This window comes from Ornithorhynchus anatinus, chromosome 16, assembly GCF_004115215.2.
Source record: "Ornithorhynchus anatinus isolate Pmale09 chromosome 16, mOrnAna1.pri.v4, whole genome shotgun sequence".
NCBI lineage: Eukaryota > Metazoa > Chordata > Mammalia > Monotremata > Ornithorhynchidae > Ornithorhynchus > Ornithorhynchus anatinus.
The window spans coordinates 9,340,849-9,365,123 of NC_041743.1; the positions used below are offsets into that span (position 1 = coordinate 9,340,849).

The following is a 24,275-nucleotide window of genomic DNA, read 5'->3' on the forward strand; positions in this document are numbered from 1 at the left end:
ATGCGTGTAAGTTATTTCTGAATCCAGAAAGAAGGCCAGCCGGCCCTCGGTAGCCATACTTATCTGGCCCTACGTATAGCTCTCCCGTTAGCCCAGGAATCCTCTCCCTCCCGGGTGATGATGTTTGTGCTCCCTAATCTCTAAAGGCACATAGAACCTTGGCAGGTCCCGGCTACAACCGCATAAGGTTCTGGGTGGAATGGGCTACTCCGAACAGCATGGGCCCTATCAGTTCCTTTGATCCTTTTGTCCCACCCCACTCTGTGAATTGGGCTCCTAGTAATAATAATTATAATTGTGATTTTTGTAAAGTGCTTACCATGTTCCAAGCACTGCACTGAGCACTAGGGTAAATACAAGATCATCAGGTCCCATATGGGGCTCGCAGTCTAAATAGGAGGGATAACAGGTACTGAATCTCCATTTTGCAGATGAGGCATAGAAAAGTTAAGTGTCTTGCCCAAGATCACACAGCTGGCAAGTGGCGGCACTGGGATTAGAACCCAGGTCCTCTGACTCAGCCTGTGGTCTTTCCACTAGGCCTTGCTGCTCCTAGTCATTAGCTCTGGTTGGTAAGTGCTCAACTGGGACCAGCTTTGAAGATTAGCCTCTACCCAGGGCATAGAAGAAATCAAGCTGAAGGCTGAACAGAAATTGAGTGCTCTCTGCCTCTCCTTTCAGCTGCATTGGTTTAGGTTTTCAAAGGGATTTGCTTGGTGGGAGGGAATGGGGTTAGGATTTTGATTCTGTTGCATAGCTCTGATTCTTCATTCCCTTCCCCCACAGTGTATTTAGCACTCCTTATCTTACCACCCGAACCCTGTCCTCCCCCTGACTTTCCCAACACTGTAGACAGCACCACTATTCTCCCTGTCTCAACTTTCTCATTCAACCGACATATTCAATCTGCTACTAAATCGTGTCAGTTCAACCATCACAACATGGCTAAATTCCACCCTTTCCTCTCCATCCAAACTGCCACTACAGTCACTCTCCCGACCTCGGAGCCTTACTGAAGGCACATCTCCTCCACGAGGGCTTCCCTAAGTCCTCATTTCATCTTCTCCCACTCCCTTCTGTGTTGCCCTGCATTTGGATTTGCTCACTTTATTCATCCCTCCCTCAGCCCCACAACACTCATGTCCATGTCCATAATTTATATTAATGCCTTCTAGGCTGTAAGCTCATTGTGGGCTGGGAATGTGTCTACCATCTCTGTTATATTGTACTCTGTCAAGCACTTACTGCAGTGCTCTGCACACTCAACTAATACAAGTGATTAATTGATAGCAGGGACGGATGCAAAAGACATATTGTCTCTCCCTTCCCATCCTCTCCTCCCCAGCAGGCATGCCCATGCCCTTCCCCTCCCTCCGCTCATGAAGGAATTTCACTGGCCTGTGCCTGAGACTTCAGCATATGTGCTGATGGGGCCAGGAATGTGTCCCCCTGCTGCTTTGGGGTGCTGCTTCTCTACTCAGTGGCAGCAGCCAGGCACTTCCCCTTCCCTCTCCCCCATCACTCTGTTCCACCTCCCCTTAGGCCCCCCAGGGCCTGATGCTAGTTGCAGGACTTCAGGTCAGCATATGCTTGGTCCCTCCTAGCTTGGGAAAAGGGGGCAGGCAAGAAAGAGCTGTGTCAGGAGGATTTGTGGGGGGAGGGGCTGGTAGAAAATTTGAAAAATTCACATGCAAAACGTATGCAAGTGGTTAAGCTGTGAACACTTCCTCTTCAAAGAAGGGGGTTCTTTGTGCTTCAGGAGGCTAATGGAGAAGCAATTCTCAAGTCCCCACTATGTCACTCCCCACTCCTCTGCACATATAGAGTGGCTCAGTAACAACGTGTTGTAGTATTTGATGATGGATTTCTCCATTTTCACTGGTGTTCAGGAGTCCACACTGAGATTGGGAGACAGTGGTAGACACAACCAGTAAGGAGGGAAAAGTATTTTGAGAAGAAAACCTTTCAAGCTGAAGGAGGAGAGCAGAGTTGATTCCACACAGGACCATAGTGTTGGCATTTTGACATCTGTGGCACAGGTTGGATTTGCTTTCGGTTCCCATGGCAGTGGAACCGAGGGAGTGTTGAGTGCCCAGGGAGACGGTGCTGACGTGAGTGGTATGTTACCCCTTCCCTTCTCCCATACACTTGCTCCCACCCACTGCACACTCCATGGAACTCCGCATGGGTCCCGACTGACTGGCAGAATGTGTGCTGGACTCGACTGGGTTTGAGCCTTTGGCCAATTCTGCTCCCCTCCCCCTCCCTATTTCAAGCATCCTTGGGCTAAGGTGATTAAGGGTCCCAGAAAGCCTGACCACTGTAATCCCCTTAGCAGAGGTAGTAATAGTATTAAGTGCTTATTGTGTGCTGAGCATTGTGCTAAGTGCTGGGAAATAATACACAGTTGGAAATTAGACATGGTCTCTGTACCTCGGTAGGGCTCACAATTTAAAAATAAAGATCAGGAGAGTGGATTGATGACACTTACATAAGGAGAGATGAAACAAAACACTGAGATTCCTTAAATTCAAAATCAAAGATCAGTAGGATGCAGTGACAGGAGGAGCAGAATTTCAGGTTCCTTGGGACTCAGATTCCAGGCAAAGCCAAGGCCACAGTGCTCACTTCAGCAGCAGTTGCTCCACCTCCCCACCTCCCTGAGGTTTTATGGAGGTGGCACCCGTCTATGGCTGGTTTTCTCTGTTCCACCAGGGTTTCTGCAGGGCAGGGCAGGATGGAGATTCCTCGAGGATGAGGAGGAGAGCTGATGCGGGTTTCCAGGGAGGCAACATGGTGGCCCAGTAGAGGTGGATGCCTTGCTTTGCTGTAGAAGTCCCTGTTCCCCCCCCCGGGATTCAAAGCTCCAGCAGTCTCTGAGACAACCGTGAATGTGTGACACCCCTTGGGAGGGGGTTGGGCCTGTAAGCTGCTGCTGCATTTACCTTGTGATGTTGGGGTCCTGGCTTTTTGCTGCCTTACCTCTTCCATAATGTGCGGGGTCTAAATCAGGTGGAAATTTTAGGTCAGAAATCCCATCTTGGGGGGAAAAGGCAGGAAGAAATTGAGTGGTGTGGAGAGAAAGCTGGTGATCTTTCATTTTTTCAACACTGACGCTAGGCTAGTTTTTGCTTGATTCAATGACCCACCAGTTCCAGATCCAAAAGTAGCATCCAGGGATTGGCCAGAAACCACCTCCTGGGCTGGCAGCTAGAGCAATCGTGATCAAGGCTTGGGTGGGGTAAGGTGTTAATGCTATACTCCAGCACAGTCCAACCGGATCTCTGGAAGCCAGTGTCTGCCCACAATGTGAACAATGAATCTGCTTATTTCCTTTCCCACCCATGACACCTCTCCCTGAAGGCCTGGTCCAGGGGTGATTGCACAGAGTGGAATGCCGAATGAGGATGATTCTCCTGCTGGGCCAGGAGAATCGCACGTGTTCCCTTCCGGGAGGCAGCGGAGGGTGGAGTCCCGGCACCTTCATCCTTGTTTTGTGAGGGAGAGGGAGGGGGCAGGTCCTGCCCCTGGCAGTATTCCCCTGATCCTCTCCTTTCTGCTGCTGCTGCTACCACTCAGCTGGGATGCCTGGAGCAGCTGAAAGAGGGATGGGTGTGCAGGATGACGGGGAGGGGAACACATCCCAGCTCCCCACAGCCCTTCCCTGACTCCCCTTTGAGGGAGGAAGTCTCCCACCCCTCCAATCTCCTGATGGAATTTTTGACAAACTGGGCAGTGGCAGCTGGCATGTATGGGCTGTGGGACTGCCAATATGTGGAAGAGGCCAGAAGGGTCACTGGTGGAAATGGGGAGTGGATGGATAGGCTAGTGGGAATTAGGCAGTGGAGAACAGTGGGAGTCAAAGGGTAAGTCTAACAATGGTGTTTAAGGGCTCACTATACATCAATTGCTGTTAATAACTGTAGTTTTATTAAGGGCTTACTATGAGTCAGACACTCTACTAAGTGCTGGGGGAGTACACAAGCAAATTGAGTTGGAAATAATCCATGTCCCACGGCCTTAATCCCCATTTTGCAGAAGAGGTAACTGAGGTTCAGAGAAGTGAAGTGACTTGCCCAAAGTTACATAGCAGACAAGTGGCAAGGCTGGGATTAGAACCCATGACTTTCTGACTCCCAGGCCCATGGTCTATCTCACTGGGGTAAATATAACTTAACCAGGAACTTACAGTCTAAGTGGGCCGAAAGGCTGTCCAAAGGTCTCTTAGCCTCATCGGAATAGAATTCCTTGTACAACAGGTAAGTGACTAACAGTAGTGCCAACAGATTGAGCAGTTCCATGTTCTCCACTGGTTCTGTTCCCTTGGAAGATCAGACTGTAGGGTCAGCGTTGTTTCTCAGTAGTGTTTCCTTCAATAGTATTTACTGAATGCCTTCTGTGAGTAGAGCACTGTACTAAATGCTTGAAAGAGTATAAGAGAATTAGTAAACAAGATCCCTGCCCTCATAATCCCTTCCTCTAGCAAGGGAGACAATTAAAATACATTTCAGTTAGGAGAAAATCGAGAGTAAATATATGTTCATAAGTGCTATAGAGGTGTGTGAGAACCCAAGTGTTTGGGTTTTTTTTGTAGTGTTTGTTAAATGCTTGTTATGTGCCAAGCACTGTATTAAGCACTACGATAGATACAAGTTAATCAGGTCAGACTCAGTTCCTATCCTACACAGAACTCACAGCCTAAGGAGATACAGTTACTTAGTCCCAATTTTACAGTTTAAACTGAGGCATAGAGAAGTTAATTGACTTGCCCACAGTCACACAGAAGGCAAGTGACACAACTAGGATTAGAGGCCAGGTCTTCTGGCTCCCAGGCTCATGCTCCTTCCACTAAGCCACAGTGCTTAGGAGATTGTGATTGAGTTTGTGGTTGTATCTGCGCCTGATGCCAAACACAGGGCTGATGCTGCTATTCTTCTCTCTCCTTTCCTCTCCCCCCCTGCTCCTGCCTCCTCAGAGATCCCTCAGTGTGCCGGCTGCAATCAGCACATCCTGGATAAATTCATCCTGAAAGTCCTAGACAGGCACTGGCACGGCTCCTGCCTCAAATGCGCCGACTGCCAGATGCAGTTGGCAGACCGGTGCTTCTCCAGAGCGGGGAGTGTCTACTGCAAGGAAGACTTCTTCAAGTAAGTCAGAAATCAGAAAATCCTTCTCTCCTTTGTTCCTTAATCCTTCCTCTCACTCATGCTTGCTTGGGTTAGCATCTCCTTTCCCCCAGACCTCAGGACTTGCAAGATGTGCACCTGAACCTGCTTCCTTGGGAACTTGCATTTTCTCCTGGTCACACCTGTGGCTTAGTTTCATGGCAGAATGACTGTCAGGGTCAGGGGTATTTCCTCCTTTTAAGTTCAGAATAATTCATTGTCCTCTCAAAGGAAGGGTTGGCAGAAAGGGTTGGGGGAGAAGGAAAGGTGTATATGTGTGCAAACCCTATGTAAGTGCCAGGGAAGATGCTTATGACTAGAGGAGTTTTTTAAAAAAGGAGTTTTCCATGAAGGATGCTCAAGCCTATAGTTCCTGATTCAGTAATAGTAGAAGTAGTATTGAGTGCCTACTATATATATGACACTCTACTAAGCTGTGGGAAGGAATGCACTGGTGAGAATTAGCCATAGTCCCTGCCTCTCAAGGGGCTTACAAGCTAAAAAATAAAGAACGAGAGGGAACTGGTGAGACACATAAAAGAAAATAAGATAAAAAAGAGCAAAATACAAGGATACATGCAAAAAGTACTGTGGCTAAAGAAGCAGAGTTTTGGGCTTCTGGCGGAGAGTAACAGAGGTAAGCTGGTGGGTTTAGGTCAGGATGTGTGTTTGCTGGGGGTTCTGGGAGAATTCGCAGGAACTGAACAGCTGCAGAGCAGAGAGATGTGGGCAGACAGGAAGAGAAGTGAAACAGGCTCAGACAAAGCAATGCAGCCCCAGGGCCAAGGAGCCAGCGATAAACAGGGTGGCCAACCTTTATGGAAGACACTTTTTCCCCAGTCATCTTATTTTTTCAGGTATTTATTTTTTTGAAGTCCATGTGTTAAATAAAGGGAATTGTGATGGTTTAGGGCTACTGCAGTATGTAGACTATTTGTGGGGATTTTGACCTTCTTAGGGATTCAAATCTCTCTAATACATTTTTAAACCCAAATTGGACTAAAGAGTCGTCTTGTTAATCACCGGGGCTGCTTCGCTGGCATCTGTTCAGATCAGGGTCAGAGGGAGAGGTGGATTCTTAGGAAGACAAACCCTCACCCTCTTCTGCTGGTCTCTACTGATCATCAAGCCAGCAGAAGAGGGTGAGGGTTTGTCAGGAGAACACATCATGTTCTCCTGAGAGTCTGTCTCTGGGTTTCTCTGTCTACCCCCCAGTAGCCACTTCTCTAGTTCAGGTACTGTCACCCTTCCTCTCCCAGAGCTGCTTGGACACTTAAATCCCAGTAGGCCTCAGCAGGCTACCTGTGGTGACTCAGGCTCCTCTGGGAATTTTCAGGATGTCCTTTCTCCCTTCCCCCAACTCCTGTTTAGGCTCGGCTATTAACTGTCACTGACCAGGTGGGAGTCCCCTTTTTCAACCTGGCTAGCTGCAGCTGAGGTAGAGGTCTGCAGATGGATGAGGTAAAGAGATGGGAGTCGGGGAAAGTTGGCCAGAAGCAAAGGGATTTGAATCAGTGAGAACCCTCCCCGCTTTTATTCACAACAGGTGACCATGTCTACATGGTTAGGGTGGAACCAACCCCAGCTTCCTATAGCCCAAGGAGTTTATGGAAATAAGGAAGGGGATTATGTGCACCATAGTGATTCCTCTGATGAGGACAACAGTGTTTTAAGTGTATGGATGTGGGGGGCAGGGGAAGGAGTAGGTAGGGTCGTAGCAAGAAGAAAGTCAGATGAGAGGAAAGATCTTTAATTGGTGGAACCTGGCTGGTTCTGATGTGTGAGCCTAGGGACAATTGTTCCCTGTGGCCTGTGGAGGAGGAAGGTGAGTCAGAGACCAAGGAAGGGGGTGAAGGGTCTCAGTGTCCTGTGCTGTTGCTTGTCCCCTGAGATGCCATGTGTTTTTAGCTTGTGCTGGTCAGCCCCCTTACCCCAGTATGAGACCTGGGGCATGGGCTGGGGGGATGGGGCAGAGGTCACAGATGGTGGGTCCCTAGAGAAGCTGGCTCTTGTAGTCTATTCTAGTATTGGCTGGGAAAGTGCCCTCTGCCGTGGCCTAGGGAGCGTGGCAGGTAGCCCCCTCCTCGGCATTGGTTAGGTGGCCAGGTCTCCCCCTGATCCGACTTTTAGCAGAAGCTCTCCACACCCAAATTTTTTGTCTACTGCAACCACATATTGAGAGAGGTGAGAATTTTCCTTCCCTGGAGATCTTTAAGAATCGAAGAGGCCCCAGGCCATCTCAGATGGCTTAGGGGCCATTCCGCTCCAAGGCAGATAATAATAATAATAATGGTATTTAAGTGCTTACTATGTGCCAAGCACTGTTCTAAGATGGATGACCTAGTTGACCACTGGAGAGTCCTTCCTTACCCATGAGTCCAAGGTCACTTATGGAAGTCAGATGAGCAGCACTGCTTTGGTACCTTCGTTCTCTTGGCGCCCAATGCAATACAACAGGCGGATGAACTTTGGAGGTCAGAGCTACCCCCAAGGTTTAGGCTAGAGGTGAGTTAATAATAATGGCATTTGTTAAGCGCTTACTGAGTGCTGGGGAGGATATAAGGTGATCAGGTTGTCCCAAGTGGGGCTCAGTCTTAATGCTCTTTTTACAGATGAGGCAACTGAGGCACAGAGAGGTTAAATGACTTGCCCAAAGTCACAGAGCTGACAAGCGGCGGAGCCGGGATCAGACGCCCTGACCTCTGACTCCCCAACCCATCTCAGTGGAAAGAGCACGGGCTTTGGAGTCAGAGGTCATGGGTTCGAATCCCGGCTCTGCCACTTGTCAGCTGTGTGACTGTGGGCAAGTCACTTCACTTCTCTGTGCCGCAGTTACCTCATCTGTAAAACGGGGATTAAGACCGTGAGCCCCACGTGGGACAACCTGATTCCCCCGTGTCTACCCCAGCGCTTAGAACAGTGCTCTGCGCATAGTAAGCGCTTAACAAATACCAACATCATTATTATTATTATTTCCACTGAGCCACGGAGTTCTAGGGTTAAGCAGCAGAGGGCGCCGTTAGTATGCACACAGCCTCAGAAAGACGTCTGGGGTTTGGCCTTTGTGGTGGTGGCATCGATTGTTGCTGCAGCTGCAGGTATTTTTCTTGGTCAGTGACATTGTGTTAGTTTTACCACCGCGGGTCCTTGGCTCCCACCTAGAACGGAGATAGAAGCTCTGGGGAAGGAACTACCTGTGTGACTAATGCCGGATAACGGGCCTGTCATCTGTTTTAATACCAGCGAGTATTTAGTATTCAGAGAGCGCGCCCAAAGCCACAAAACATTCCAAAGCACACTGCATTTGGAATGGTAAGTTTCGGGGATAATAAGGCTCAGCCCTGCATTTACTCAAGATGGCTTCTTTCATAAAATAGACAGACGGCTGAGCCCCGAATCCGCTTATCCTGGGACTCCCGGATAAGGCTCCCTTCAACCGCTGCCTGCAAGGGCCTAGGAGCGGAGGAGGAGGAGGCGGAACAGTGGTGGTCGCGGCCACTGCAGAGGTTGGAGACTCCTGACCCAGGGGAAGAGAGGCAGCAGGATCAACCGCAGCCCCAAGCGGGTGTGGGGGGCCCAGCTCTGTGCACACCCTTCACCCTCCTCCACCAACCCTGACTCTGCAAGATGGGTAGAGAGAGACTGACTCTGAGGAACTGGGCGGTAGGAGAAGGCAGACCAAGCCCCAGAGGCCTCCCCACAGCTCCCCGGAGACAAGTCTCTCCCTGGCGCCCTGCTGCGTCTGTCTCCTTGAAGTCACCTCTGTTTCTGGCTGGCCTCTCCCTGGCCCTTTGGCGGATATTTCTGAATCAAGGAGAGGAGTCCTGATATCCCATCAACATCCTTGCAGTGTTAAAATCTATGAGCAAACATAGTGGGTGACGCTTCGATGAATTCAGCTCCCTCCTTCATCCCCCACCCCCTCCCAGGTCAGTGAAGCCACTGTTTCTGACCACCGGGGGACAAGGATTTGAACACCCTACTACCCCTGCTCACCGTCTGTCCCTGGTTCAGGGGTTACCTGTTCCGTAGATCCAGTTAAAGCAGGCAGCCCCTAGGAGAACACCCTCTGTCTGAAACTACCCGCCCCACTGCCCGACGCCAGCTGTGGTTGTCCGGGTGCTCATTATTGCCTGGAGCCCTAGAGCTGGTCTCCAATATGATCCGCCGCCAGGATGGGTCTGTGGCCTCGGAGGAGTGAGAGCATCCCAGCCTCCTTCCCATCGTTTGTTTTCTCTATGAGGCTCTGGGTGTGTAGATACCTTCGGCCCATCGTTGGGGAGATCCCGGCCCGTGGGCTGTCCATACTGGGGCCTCTGAGTTTTACCCTGGGTGGGGGCTGCCCACAGCACAGCTCAGAACTCACTCGGGTTTATTAGAACCACTCTCTCCTCGGCTAGGTTGCGTCTGCTGTTTCACAGGGGGACTGGACAGCGAGGTAACTTAGCTGTGGAATTCCTGGGAGGGACCACAACAGCTACACCGGCAGCCCCGGTGACAAGTAGCCTGCAAGCATTCTGTCTGCGGTGCTGGGCAGAGCCAGCTGGCCCCAGGGCCAGGCTCTGGCCTTCTCCCTGCTGTTTTTCTTCTCAGCTGGATGATCGCCAAACCTCCAGCTTAGCCACCGACAAAGGGCAGGTAGCTGCTGTCCTTGGGAGTTGGGGGATCCGGAGCGGCCCCACACTGACTGGGGCGCCGACCTGCTCTGATTTATGCCTGTCAGGTCCAAGACACCTTGTTGCTGCTCTGGAGATGGATGTATTTATGTGGGACCAGGGAAATGCCTCTGTAGTTCTTATTCTGACCACTGGTGCTCTCTGACTGACCTAGGGCATGTCCCTCCAGCCTTCTGGTGTGTGTCTCAATCTTGCTAATAGGGATCAGGATGGGGAAACATCTCTCCTTAACGTAGGCTAGGCATTTGAGTTAACTGGGGTCAAGGTTCAATTAACAAAAGATGCAAGGTGTTTGGTCACCTGGCCTGCACTCTTTATTGATCCTCAAAAATCTCCAGAGAATAGGGAATATTTTCCTAGTCATGGACATTTGCGTAGATTCATCGGCTCTGGGCCTGGAAGGCTGTGCTTCTTTTGGCTTCTGGGCTCCTTCTCATCAAATGCATCACTATGGGAGATGTGTGATGGGCTGGTGGATCTTTTGAGCCATCTGCAAGCTTATGTAGGAGAAGGTAGTGGAAGAGATATGCGAGGTGGGGTTCAAAATTACCTGGGAATGGGAGTGCAGAAGACAGAGGAGCCTCTCATAGTTAAATGGTATTTATTGAGCACTGTACTAAGAATTTGAGTAAAATAAAATTAGTAAACCTAATCTCTGAGCTCAAGGAGTTTACCATTTAATGGGGGAGACAAATAGAAATTCCTTACTGCTCTGCTGCTGCAGATCAGCCTACACACTTCACTCTTCTTTTGCCAACCTACTCTTTGTATCTTGATCTCCTCTATCTCACCACTGACCTCTTGGCCACGTTCTGCCTCAGGCCTGAAATGTCCTCCCTCCTCTTAACTGACAGACAATTACTCTCCCCACCTTCAAAGCCTTATTGGAGGCACATCTTCAAGAGGCCTTCCCTAAGTCCTCATCTCCTATTTTCCCACTCCCTTCTGCATCACACTTGCACTTGGATCTGCTCCCTTTATTCACCCCTCCCTCAGCCCTGCATACTTGTAATTTATTTATATTGTCTGTCTCCCCTTTTGGACTTCAAGCTCATTGTGGGCAGGGAACATATCTACCACCTCTGTTATGTTGTTACACTGTACTTTCCCAAGCACGCAGTACAGTGCTCTACACACAGTAAGCACTCAATAAATATGATTGACTGATGAATTGATTAGGGGAGTGTGTGAGTGCTCAGTGCTTAGGTGGCAAAGTGTTAAAGTGGCAGTCAGAAGGATATAAGGTGGGGAGATGAGAAATTAAATGGAGAAACACCCCTGGGAAAAGATGCCTCTTTTTTAAAAGGACTTTGAAGATGCGGAGAGCAGTAGTCTTTCGGATGTGAAATGGAAGGAACTTTCAGGTGGGGGGAAAATGGTGAGCAAGAGGTCAGCGGATGGGGAGGTGAGAGTTGGACACAGAGTGTAGGCTAGCTAAAGGGAAACAAAGCTTGTAAACCGGTGTGCAGTGGGCAAAGAGAGTGGGTAAGAGGAAGAGAGCTGATGGAGTGCCTCATGCTAATGGTTCTGTTTAAGCTTTTAAGCTATAAGATGTGTAAGATATGTACATAAGTGCTAGGGGAGGTTGTGAGTTAACCACTACTGAGGTGGTGTGGAAATACTCTGTTGGCAGATGTGCGGGGGTGTAACCTGCAGAGTTTAGAGCTTAATCAGGGAAGGTCTTTAGGTGGAGTTGTGATTTCAGGGGGGCTTTGAAGATGGGGGAGAGCTGTGCTGGGGATGGGCAGCGAGAGGGAGTTCTCTGCCGGCTCAAGGGAGGGCATGGAGGAGGAGAGATGAGAACGAGGCACAGTAGATAAGTCAGTTTGCTTTGGAAGGAAGATTCTCAGTGTCACCAAGGAGAATCCGATGCAGAAACAGAGTCTGAAGGGCCCCTCTAGGGTTAGAGCGAGGAGGAGAGGGATGAATGGCCGAGAAGCAGGAGAAATTTGATGAAGGGGAGAACAAGGAGAATGAAAATCTGAATGAGGTGGCAGAGGAGTGGAACTCAGGACTGAGGTTGGGAGGAGTTTGGGGAAGAAAGGTGGCCATTGGGAAGGAGGAAGCGGGATGCAGAATCAGGTCCAGCGCTCACAAGCTGATTTCAGCACATTCTTGGCTGTGCGTGTTCAGTTAGTAAGAATATCCTTCATGCTAAGAGCATTGGAATGTGTTAGTGGGATATATGACTTTCAGCTTTCAAGGTAGTGCATCACACATACTGAACCTCAGGCACAGGGCAGTAGCTTTTGGAAATGACCGTTTGGCCCTGCGACCCCTACCATGTGACTGCTGGAATGTACCCGAACCCCGGGGCTGAGGTGTGGACACCCAAAAGCCGCCTGAGACTCTGTGCTCCCTTCTCCAAAGTGGGAGCTGCAGTCGGGAGACTTGCTGCTCCCGCACAGGCTGCCGAGAGCCCCGGGGGAGGAACGGCAGATTCCTGCCAAGACGCATGCAGCTCCTGAAGACTACAGTCAGAGCTGCAACGAATGTTTAATTGTGTTGGTATAAACTCACTGATGCTTGTGTGGATTTGGGTGGGTTCTGACCCTGCCCTCCCATTCCCATGTGAGCCCACGCTCTTAGAAGCCAACTGTTGCGGTTGGAAGTTTTCCGATGTTTCTGGAGAGATGGGTGGACCACTCGAGCTTCCTTCCAGCTTCGGCTAACAAATGGCTGAAAGAAACCTGGAGTGGGAGGACTGAGCCAAATCCCTTTCTTGTGGTATTTGTTAGGTGCTAATTATGTGCTAAGCACTGTTCTAAATGATGGGGTAGTTACAGTATGAAGAGAGCAGGTAAAATCCCCATCCCATAGGGAGCTCACAGTTTAAAGGGTAGGGACAACAGGTATCTTAACCCCATTTTTATGAATGATGAAACTATCCCTTTCTTTTGTTTCTATCCAATCCCTACCCCACCCCCCTGGAGGGCGTAGAGAGCAGCGCTGAGCAGCATAGAGGGTCCCACACGCCTGATAGCAGGCTGGGCAGAGCCAGGAAGGCAGAGCTGGGCTCAGATGCCTTGGGCTGGGAGGCGCAAGGACGGTCAATTACTATGTTCAGCGCACCCTACTTGGTACGTATTTGGTACACTTGGGAGAGTACAGTACAACAGAGTTGGTAGGTAGTTCTCTGCCCATAGCAAACTTAGAGTCTCAAGGAATTCCTCTTCAAACACCCCTGACCCGCTCCCTTGGATGATTCAGTTGAAGGAAAGTCTCCATTTGTCATGGAGAAGAAGCTGCCTTAGCCCTAGTGGGGATAGGAGACCGGGTTGATTGCCAGGCCGTCGATTAATATTTGTTGAGAGTCCAGGATCCTGCCATTATACAGAGCCCTCAACTTCGTTGTGCATCCCACAGGATCAGCTTGAGTGGGTCTGAGTTCTCCCCACGTGGCCAGGGGCCCTTACCAGCCTAGCCTCCCTGGCTCTGCCTCCCCAACCCCTGCAGCACATGTCACTCAAGGAATCCAGGCCATTTTCAGTGGGTGGGGCAATGAAACAGAGAAGAGATCAGTGGGGAGGGGTGATCTTCTACAACTGTGGCTTTCACAGCCTCCTGGAAAATTATCCAAGTGTTGCTTGTGTGGATTATGTGGTTGAATTCAAATTGTATCTTCACCTCTGGGCAGGGCCCAAACCCCAAATTGTCCATTCTGAGGGGAAATGACTCCAGAACCGAGGAAATGGTCTGTGATGTTAGCTGGCAGCACTGCTCCCCTGATGCCTCTTGGTGGGTACAAGTATTAATCTCTAAGCACTTGACAGACATCAATGAATGCTTACAACACATCTGGGGGATAAATAGGTGTTTCTATTCCCTTTTCCAACTGAAGAGTCTGAGGTGCAGGTGTGACTCACTGAACGGTTGAGCACTCTTCAGCCTGGGAGATACAGGCTGAGAGGGGACAGCATTGAAGCATACAAAATCATGCAGGATATAGGCAGAGTGAACACAATAACCTGTCAACAAATCCCACGATACTAGAACAAGGGACCTCCACTGAAGGATGAAGTTAATAGATTCAAAGCAAGTAAAAGGAAGCCCTTCCCTACATAGTAGGTGGCCAGCATAACTGATTCATTACTACAGGAAAGTGTGTAGGTTGCAAATATCACTGGATTCCAGAGGAGTTTGGGTAAATTCATGGACAGGTAGTCCAAAATAGATTTCTGGGATAAAGTTAGAATCACTGAGGGGAAGCTAAGCAACTATGGGCTGTACATCCGCTCACTGTGGGCAGGGAGTGTGTCTACCAATTCTGTTGTATTCTCCTAAATGCATACTACCGTGCTCTGCACAAAGTAAGTGCTCCATAAATACCATTGATGATGACCGTGTCCAGGAAGGCAGCCTCCAAGTATTTTGTGGCCACTGTTGGAGACCAAAAACTGGGCTGGATGGACCATTGGTTTGGCTCAGTAATGTTCTCGCTCATGGTCTTTGGTTCTTAATGTCATTTTGTGAAGTAGGGACAGGGCTGGGCAGAGCTTAATTCTGGTGTGCAGCTTCCAGGGGCTCATGAGCACCTGCCCATAAGGTGGCTTCTTCTGCAGGTGCCTAGAGCCCTAACCTTCCCGACTTCGTCTCCTCACAAGCTGGAGGGCACCAGCTGGCCGACCGGCCAGCCTGGTCTCTGGGTATCCTTTGGAAAGGACGGCTTGTCCTCTGTGGTCCTTTGTACTTCTACCTCCACAGGAAACGGGCTCGGGTGGGGAGTCCATTGTCAGAGGGTAGTTTACGAGCGACCAAACTTGACTCATTAAACCGCTTCTCAGAGAACGGTGATATATGCTGGAAATATTGGGCCCTACAGTAACAGTAAATATCAGCAACTTATCTGTCAAATGTGGTGATAGATAAAAGAAATACACGTAGGGAAGTGTCGGCCGAGAAAAATATATGGCCGGTGATAAATCACAGCCAAAGCAATTAAAGTAGAAAATCCAAGTTAAACAGTATTTTGTTTCCACGGATGGGAAAGCAGGACCGAGGCCATGCATACGGGCTGGGGAGCGGGGATGGAGGGACTGGGCGTAGAGCTCTCTCTTAATGGGAACTAGCTTCTGATTGACCCAAGGGCAGCAGCTCATGGATGATCATCCAGGCAGTGAGGGCATCACGTAAGCCAAGAATTACATCACATGGACCCGGGTGCAGCACCCGGTTTGAGAAAGACCTTCCTGCAGCTAGAACCTTCTTCCAGGAAGCAGGTGGTGGAGGTTTGGGGCCCTTTCTTTCCCCCAGACCATCTGCCTACTTGAAGGCCTATCCTCAAAATGTTTGAATTGAGCCCCCAAGGTGGTAAGGAAATAAGGTATGGGGAGTTGAATGGGGCGGGCAGCCTGCTCCCTGACACTTCACTCAACTTTGGAGTGAGGAGTCTGAGCATGAGTTAGGTCCTTTTCCTTCTCAGCCTCCCCTCATGGCCCTTCTCAATAGAGTCCTGCACCCTCTCCAATGTGTCTTTCCTCTGTGGGGAAGCCTCGACTAGAACTAGAAAGGGTTAATAATGATGCTTTTGCCAGTATGCCGAGAAGATCCTTTACTTGTCCATGGGTGTGGCTGGGCTGTCTGTCCTTTTCTAATAGAGGGTGTCTTTGGTCCTGGATAGTATTTCATGTGCTCTGGGTGACGCAGCACAGTGTCGTGGGTCACAGAGAAGCAATGTGTGGCCTAGTGGAAAGAGCCTGGGCTAGAAAATCTGAGTCTAATCCTGGCTCTGCCACTTGATTGCTGTATAACCTTGGGCAAGAAACTTCTCTGTCCCTCATTTCCTCATTAAAATGGGGGTTAAATACCTGTTTTCTCTCTCAGACTACGAGCATCATGTGGGGCAGAGACTATGTCTGACCTTATCATCTTGCATATATCCCAGTGCTTAGTACTTAGTACATTCGGGGTTGGCACAAAGTAAGCATATAATAAATCCTACAGTTGTTAGTGTGCATGTTGGGGAGGCGGGAGGGGGCGTGGGGGCTGGTCCATGCCAGGGACTCCCTCTGAATATGGTGCTTTGAGTGTCAAAATGGGAAAAGCCGTTTTTCCTATAAATGTTCTCAGTCTGTATTTGCATGGTTTTCCTTTCTCTTGGCTCTTGATGGCTCTTTACCCCTTTCCACCCTCACACATTTCCTCTCTCCTTCTTGATGGTTGCCCCTGGCTACCACATGTCATTTAAGATGCTGGAGGAGAAGAGGTGTTGTAGTGGTGCCACTTAGAGTCCGTTGAGATGATTCTTTGGTGCCGAGGATCTGGAATCTTGGTTCAGAGGAAGGCAAGGCCCAGGAGAGAGCCCCAGTCCCTTGCTATGACTCAAAGTAGGTTCTTTTGGAGCTGGATGAGCAGGGAGGAAAAGTGGGGGTTGAGGAGCACTAGAGGAGACAGGAAGGCATAAAGCTGAGAGGGCACTTAAAGGCTCTGGGGACAGTGGAGAGGAGAGTAGTAATTCGGGCTCAGTCTGTGACTTTCTGTGGGTCTCCAGGAACATCGCCTTGATTCTATTTAGTTGCCATTGTTTTTACGAGATGTTCTTCCCCTTGACTCTATTGCCATTGTTCTTGTCTGTCCGTCTCCCCCGATTAGACTGTAAGCCCTTCAAACGGCAGGGACTGTCTCTATCTGTTGCCGACTTGTTCATCCCAAGCGCTTAGTACAGTGCTCTGCACATAGTAAGCGCTCAATAAATACTATTGAATGAACATCCTGTGATTACTCTGGATCTGCATTTCCTAAAAGGGTTGGGGGCAGTTGTCCTGTTTTCAATCAGTCCATCCCTGGTCTGGCATCCATTTAGCACTGGGCCCCTCTATATCTGATATTTTTATTTTAAATGCCTGGCCACCTATTCCTGAGCTGCTGCCACCGAGTTCTGCAACTCAGAAATGCCGCCTCAATTAAAAAGTGGGGGAGGTGAGCGGTGGTCAGGGACCCAACTGGAAAAAAGCTCTAGATAGCATAGATTTCCACCAAGAGGCTTCTCGTGTGTCCTTTGTCTCTGTTATATAACTTGCATTTGTCTGTTTCTTCCCATCAATCAATGGTATTTATTGAGCGCGTACTCTGTGCAGAACCATCAGCAAAGGGGTGCTGAGAGTGGCCATCCTGGTTTCCCACTCTAATCACCGGGGCCCCTCACAGGCCTTGCCTAAGACAAAGGGCAGAATGACTGTTGGGAGTTCCTGAATATAAGCTCCAGGGGTCTGGCATGGCCATGACTCTTTGGTCACCATTTCTGACCCCAATCTCCCTTGAGTCTTTTCTCCTTTGGCTCATCGCCGGAGGAGCAGCTTGGAATCGTGCTGCATCTTTTCTTGCTGCCGGCTTGGGACAGGGCGGGGCCTGGCGGGGCTTGAGGCAGGGGATGAGTGTACGGGGCCCTGGAGGAGGGGAGCCCTTGGACACCTGCCCAAACACTGGGAGTGTGTAAACAGGTATGGTCCGCCCCAGTTGGCTACTCAGTTGGGGGCCCTGTCCCTCTCTGCCTACTATGGGAGGCATTGGGTAACCCAGGTTTCAAAACTAGATTCTCTTTAGAGAAGCAGCGTGGCTCAGCGGAAAGAGCACGGGCTTTGGAGTCAGAGGTCATGGGTTCGAATCCCGGCTCGGCCACTTGTCAGCTGTGTGACTTTGGGCAAGTCACTTCACTTCTCAGTGCCTCAGTTACCTCATCTGTAAAATGGGGATGAAGACTGTGAGCTCCACGTGGGACAATCTGATTCCCCTGTGTCTACCCCAGCGCTTAGAACAGTGCTCGGTACATAGTAAGCGCTTAACAAATACCAACATTATTATTATTATTATTATTTAACTTTAGCAGGGGGGCGGGGGCAGGGGAGACGAGGAGAGCCCTGTGACTACCCCCAAATCTCATTTTAGCCAAAGAGTTTAGCCTTCCCTCCCAACGCTTTAACCACATAGCTGACAGGAGCCAACAGACTGACTTGAGATGGATCGCCTAATGGCAAAAGTTTGGGTTTGGGAGTCAGAGGACATGGGTTCTAATCCCCCCTCACCCAACACCTCGGGAGTTGAAGCATGACGGGAGGATGCCAGACTCCAAGGGGCAACTACGGCCCCACCTGACTGGCTGCAGGGCCGTGGCATGAGGAAAAGGTAGCGAGGGACAGGGGCCTGCTCCTTAGCCGAGGCAGAAGTCCCACAATCAGGGAAATTGCTTCAATTGGTAAAAAAGCACTGGTGGGGAAGTCCATTTATTTTTCATTTTTCTAGTGCACTTGCCACCCCTGTGCATGAATCACTGTCGTTATGTAGATTAAATTTATTCCCCCATTATCTTTCCTGTCTCTAGTGCATATGTGTCAACTGGGCTTCTTGTGCTTGAAATTCAAAAGCTGCTTTGTAGTGAGAGCTGGTTCCTGCCCCTTCGATAGAGAAGGCCACAGGAGTGCCTGAGAACGAGCTCTGCTGTACTCAAGAAAATATACCCAGTTCTCCCCCCTCCCTCTCCCGTCCTTTCCTTTCCTTCTCCAGGGCCTCTCCCTCCACTCTCCTTGGCTCAATCCCTCCTCTCCCCCCTCCTTCGTCCCTAGGGTCGGTGTTGCCAATTGCTCTACCTAGAGAGGCTGCCTGTGCCACCCTTCTCCCCCGCCCCCCCCAGTTGAAGGGACTTGGATACTTACTGGAACAGATTGTTGATATGGAAGACCTATTCTTTCTGTAGGTTTGGTAACAGGCTTGACAAAGAAGCTACTCCTCCCTCTTCCCTCATTCTCCTCAACCCCTCCTCCAACCCCCCTCTCCCTCTTTGCCTCCTTCCCGCCCACCCCTTTCATTTGTTTCACATGAATTCCTGAGACATTTTCTATTTCCTGATAGTGACACTACAACAAAGAATAGAGTTAGTGGGATTCTGGTAAGCAGATAGTTTGCTCTGATTTGATATTGTAGGTATTTGTGTACACACGAATGTACAAATACACATGACTACAACACATTCACTCTCAAGATTCGCTCACGGAGAAACCTGCAGCCATTCCTCGTTCACCGGGTTGACATATTTCACTACCTCCCCCAAATTTTCCCCCCATCTCCCTCTCCCTTTCAGCTCAGGGGGTCTAGGGACACCCACAGCAGGGAGCTATGGTATCTATGCCTGGAAATACACAGACCAGGCCTTGCCTCCTTTCCGGACAGATCAGGAAACACTTGAGAGAGCGGCCAGCTTTGGCTCCCTCCCCACCTGCTGTGGTTTATCCAGGGAAGGAGTCCCGAAGCCTGTAGGGGACAGTCTTTTACTCCCCCCTACAGCCCTCGTTGGGGAAACTCGGGGACCCCCAGCACAGACCCTCCCCAGTTGCCTAGGCGCCAACCTCCAGACAACCACAGTAATGCACAAGCTGTGCTCCCCCAGCCCCCAGAAACACTCATTCACGCAACACCCCCAACACCAGGTATCATTAGAGAATAAGAGTCCTATCATTCCACATTAATCTGGGATTCATCATGATAACCGTGACCATAATTAATTTATTTGGTATTAATGTGGATGAAATATGTACTGTCCTTTCAGGGGAAATCATACTGCCTATAAGCATTAGTTAAAAGGACCATTAAAATCAAACCTTCCCCAGATCCATTAGGCAAAGTCTTTCATCCTGAAGAAGATAAAGTTCTGCTGTGTGAAATGTCATGAATAATTAGGTTGATTGCTGTTTTAAACTCTGCCCCTGCCTTCCCGCCTTCCCCTCCCCCTCCCTCCTGCAGTGGGAAGTCTCACCTGCCATCTCAGTCAGCAGTGGCTTTGGCCAGGTCACCCCTTGCCCATAATTCACCAGAGGCAGCTTTTGGGGTTAAACTAATTCACTTGTGGTGGGGATTAGTATTCGGGGAAGGGAGTGGGATGTCCATCAACTCACTTTATTTCTGAACCCCCAGAACTGGTCTGGGTCTGAGTGCTTCCTTAGAATCCACGCCACTGACCCTGAGATGTAGCCTGCTGGGGCAGAAGGACTCTTTTTGCCAAGCGCTTTAGGGGCAGCCAGTGTGCCGAGAGTTCATTTTGGCTTCCAGGGCAGTTGAGCTGAGCCATTAGGGGAAAAAAACAGTAGAGTTAGTTGGAGGGCTATGGAGGTGGTGCCCCGTGTGGTGGTGTTATTTATTTAGTCATTTTCCTAATGAATAACTAGCTTTGGCTTTGTAGATAACAAGTGACCCCTGTGGAGAAATGAATTCTTGGCTCAGTGCCTACAGGACTTTGGATGAACACTGATGCTGTTTCTCCTTAGTGGAGACCCAAATTGGTGCCAGTGGGGGCCGGGGCCAGGGCTGAGTGTGGTGGGTCGGCCCCTTCCGCCGGTAGTAACGCTCCTCTCTGTGGCTCTTGTCTCCCTCCCAGGCGCTTCGGCACAAAATGCACGGCCTGCCAGCAGGGCATCCCTCCAACCCAAGTGGTCCGGAAGGCCCAGGACTTTGTCTACCACCTCCACTGCTTTGCCTGCATCATCTGCAACCGCCAGCTGGCCACGGGCGACGAGTTTTACCTTATGGAGGATGGGCGGTTGGTGTGCAAGGAGGACTATGAGACGGCTAAGCAGAACGGTAGGGATCCCAGGTCTCCAGAATTCTGTGGAGGAGGAGAGGAGGGCCTGATCCCTTTCGTTCCAGGTTGGCATTCATGGTGGCAACTGTTTCCTTTGCCCTCTTCATCCTGAAGGAAGGCAGGATAGCTCTTGGCGTTTTTCTCCAAGGCTCCCCCAACTCATGGCCTGTGGCCAAATTGTACACCGCCACCCCCCTTGCGCCCCGCCCCCCGCCACACACACCTCACCACCTTTTTTTTTTCCTGCCCTGTGTGTCCCTCACTCCCGGGCCTGTGATTGGGGTATCTTTATTTCCTGACTCACCATCTCAACCCCAGATATCACCTCATCACTCTCCGGGAATCGCTGGGCTGGAACTGTACTCCAGGAGTCCTTACCTCCCAGTAGGCATACAGGCACCTCTGGGATGTTTCCTAGCCGATGTTGGTTTAATAGCCAAAACAGTTTAGATAGCATAAACCAAGGAGAGTGAGAAAAACTCTGTTATCTGGAAGAAATCCAGGTAAGCAGTATGGAAATACCCTTACCCCCTTTCCCAACCTTAACTGTAGATGGGTGAGACCCCTTGAACAGCTTCAGCTCTTGGGCAAAACTGACGGAAAGTGGGGAGTAGGAAAGAGATGTCTAGGATGGGCCTAGATTTGTATCTCAATTGTTCCATTCTTTTCTTATGTGTCTTGAGTCAACTCCTCCTCCCCAATTTATTCTTGTATCAGAGGGCAAGGACCATGTAATTCTTATCCAGGTACATTTTCCCCCAGAACTTAACTCAGTTAGTTGCACATAGAACTTTGTAAATACTATTACTAAGCTACTGTATGTCAGGATGAAATATCAGAAAAAACACTGAATTTACAAATACCATAAAAATTGAATATATATACATAATAATAATGATATTTGTTAAGCCCTTACTATGTGCCAATCACTGTTCTAAGCACTGGGGTAAATACAAAATAATCAACTTGGATACAGGCCTTATCCCACATAGGGCTCACAGTCCAATTGAGTAGTATTTAATTCCCTTTTACAGATAAGGAAACTGAGGCCCAGAGAAGTTAAGTGACTTGGCCAAGGTCTCACAGCAGACAAGTGGCAGAGTCGGGATTAGAACCCAGGGTCTCTGACTCCCAGGCCCATGCTCTCTCCACTAGGGCATGCTTCAGTTCTACACAATGCTGAGGATGGGTATAAATTCATAAGATGCCTGTTGCGTTGATACAACTCTGGATGTTGGGAGTTCATTGGAGAAGTCGGGATTTTAGGAGGGCTTTGAAGGTGGGGTGTACTGTCATCTAGAAGGATTTTGGTGGAGTTGAAGGGAGTTCCCGACTGGGGGAACAGCATGAGGAAAGGATTGGAGGCATGAGAAGTGACAGGGAGATATAGTTTGGTGAGCTTGGGGAGAGGACAAGCTGAGGAGGGCCAACACATCAGATGGAAAAAGCTGAGGGAGAGTGTTGAAGCCAATGCTAGGAAGTTTCTGCTTGATGCAGAGGGAGTTGGGCAGCCAGTAGGGCATTTTGGGGATTGTGTCCTGAGTGCCATTTCAGGAAGAAGATGTGGGTAAAAGAATGGAGAAGGGGAGAGGCTAGAAGCAAGATCAGTGAGGAGGCTGATATTGTAGTTTAACTGCTGTTTGATGAGTGCTTGTTCTTTATTCTACTTTCCCAAGCACTTAGTGCAGTATTCTGCACACAGTAAATGCTCAGTAAATAACATCAATTAGTTGATTGAATCAGGGTGGTGGCTGTTTTGGTGGAGAAGAAGGGACAGATCTAGGAAAAATCAGCAAGATTTAGCAGTTGACATTGTGAAGCAGAAGGCAGGCTAAACAGTCAAGGATGACATCAAGGATGTAGGCTTTTGGGACAGGAAGGATGGTGCTGTTGTTGGCAGAGATGGAAAAATGGGGAAGGTGAGAAGTTTAAAAATGTTGAATTCCAGCTAAGTGGTCATGTCCTGAAAGCAAGAGGAGATGTGGGAGAGAGGAGTCTGGAGGGGTAGGTTTGGGGGTTATTCTCATAGTGGTGGTAGCTGAAACCATGCTAGTTGTTGAGCTCCCTGAGTGACCCTGAGACGATAAAGGGATCCAGAACAGAGCTTCACAGAACACCCAGTTAGGCGATGAGAGATGGAAGAAGAGCCAGTGGAAGAAACTGTGAGGAGAGGTAGGAGAATCAGGAGAGTACCTGATTAGCAAAACCGAGATCTGAGAGTGTTCCAAGGATAGGGAGTATTCAAAAACGTTGATGGTGGCTGTGATGTCAAGGAGAATTAGGGCAGAGTAGAGTCCACTGGGCTTGGCTCTGAGTTGGTCATTGGTGACTCTGGAGAATGGGATCTCAGTGGGGTGAAGAGGATGACTCCCTTAAAGCGGCTCAAGAAGAGAGTTGGTGGAGAGAAAGAGAATACCGAGTCAGTAGGGCAGGTGGGGGGATGCATGGGATCCAGAGGTTTTTTGTAGAATGGGGGAGACCTGACTGAATTTTGAAAACGTGGGGAAGGAACCATCTGAGAGTGATATATTGAAGATGGTGGTAAGAGAGGAGAGTGGGAGCAAACTTTTTAAGAGATGAGAGCTGCTGATAGAGGGATAGATTTAGAAAGACAGCTGGGAAGGAGAAGTGGGGAAGTGGAGCTGTTCGTATCTTTTCTGGCTCTTGTAATTCTGAACAAATGGACTCCATTTGAAATAGACAGAACTCCGGCCAGTGGAAGTTGATTCCCTTGAGCGGAAGGCTTTATTTGTCCTGGTTGGATGGGGAAGGGGGCCACAGGACAGCAGGAGGGGAGGGGGAGGAAGTTGGGCAGGGGCATTATTCCAGATTCAGGCAGTGGTCAGTCCTATGGGAGTCATTGAGAGGAAAAGGTGGGGCAGCTATGATTGGGTGACAGCACTTTAGAGAGGGAGGGGTCACTTCAACAATATTGATAGCTCAGGGCAAGTGAGTGGTCTGGTCAGCACTGGCCAGTTTTACCCTGGACTAGCAATTTCCCTCAGGGTCCCAAAAGCTGTCTCAGATACGGTTAATCTATTTTAGCAACAGGAGTTGGTGACCCCCCCAAAGGCAAACCCCCAAGAGAACCCTCTGAAGATGGGAAAAGGCTGTAGGGTCATTTTCTGGCAAGTGGTGCTTTTTTCTGGTTGTCCTTCTATCTTTCCTAGCCATTAAGGAGTGACATCTCTTGCAGATGACTCAGAGGCTGGAGCCAAGAGACCCCGGACCACTATTACGGCCAAGCAGCTGGAGACCCTAAAGAATGCCTACAAAAACTCCCCCAAGCCAGCCCGCCATGTGAGGGAGCAGCTGTCCTCTGAGACGGGGCTGGACATGAGGGTGGTCCAGGTAAGCATCGGTCTTGGCTGGCCTCCTGCCCCTCTAATGGCTTCACTCACCAGTACCAGGGGCAGGAGGGAACACTTCACTTGTTTGCTATGCACGTCCCCGGCCCTTGTCTCCCAGCTGTCCATCCCTGGAGCTCAAGCTGGAGTAGTGGTATCATAGCATTAAGAACGTTCTGTCGGCTAAGTACTGTCCTAAACATGAGGGAAAAATACTCAGATAAAAATTAGACATGATCCCTGCCCCTCAACAGACTGACAGTTCAAGAAGGAGCAGGATTTACAGAGTAGACTGTTGGCCTGGGATGAAGAGTTTCCTTTTTGGGAAACCAAGGGGGTAGGAAAGAGTGGGGTAGTTTGCTGAGATTCAGGGACTGAAGAGACAGAGGCATCTGAGGGTCGGTCCCTCCGCACACTGCCCAGTGATGCTGGAGGGAAGAATGAAATCCAGTGAGGCTGGGGGTGGGAGTGTCCCGCTTTGCTCTGCCCTGCCCTCGGGATCCCACCCCTCCCTGACTCT

General features: G+C 49.7%; 1 protein-coding gene across 1 annotated transcript in view; it reads left to right on the forward strand.

The window, feature by feature from the left end:
* Positions 1-24,275, forward strand: part of LHX4 (LIM homeobox 4) — a 31,235-nt gene that overhangs the window by 4,133 nt on the left and 2,827 nt on the right. The window contains exons 4-6 of the mRNA XM_039914352.1: positions 4,976-5,147; positions 20,205-20,407; positions 23,605-23,759. Coding sequence (XP_039770286.1) covers positions 4,976-5,147; positions 20,205-20,407; positions 23,605-23,759 — 530 coding nt within the window. The remainder of the gene's footprint in view (positions 1-4,975; positions 5,148-20,204; positions 20,408-23,604; positions 23,760-24,275) is intronic.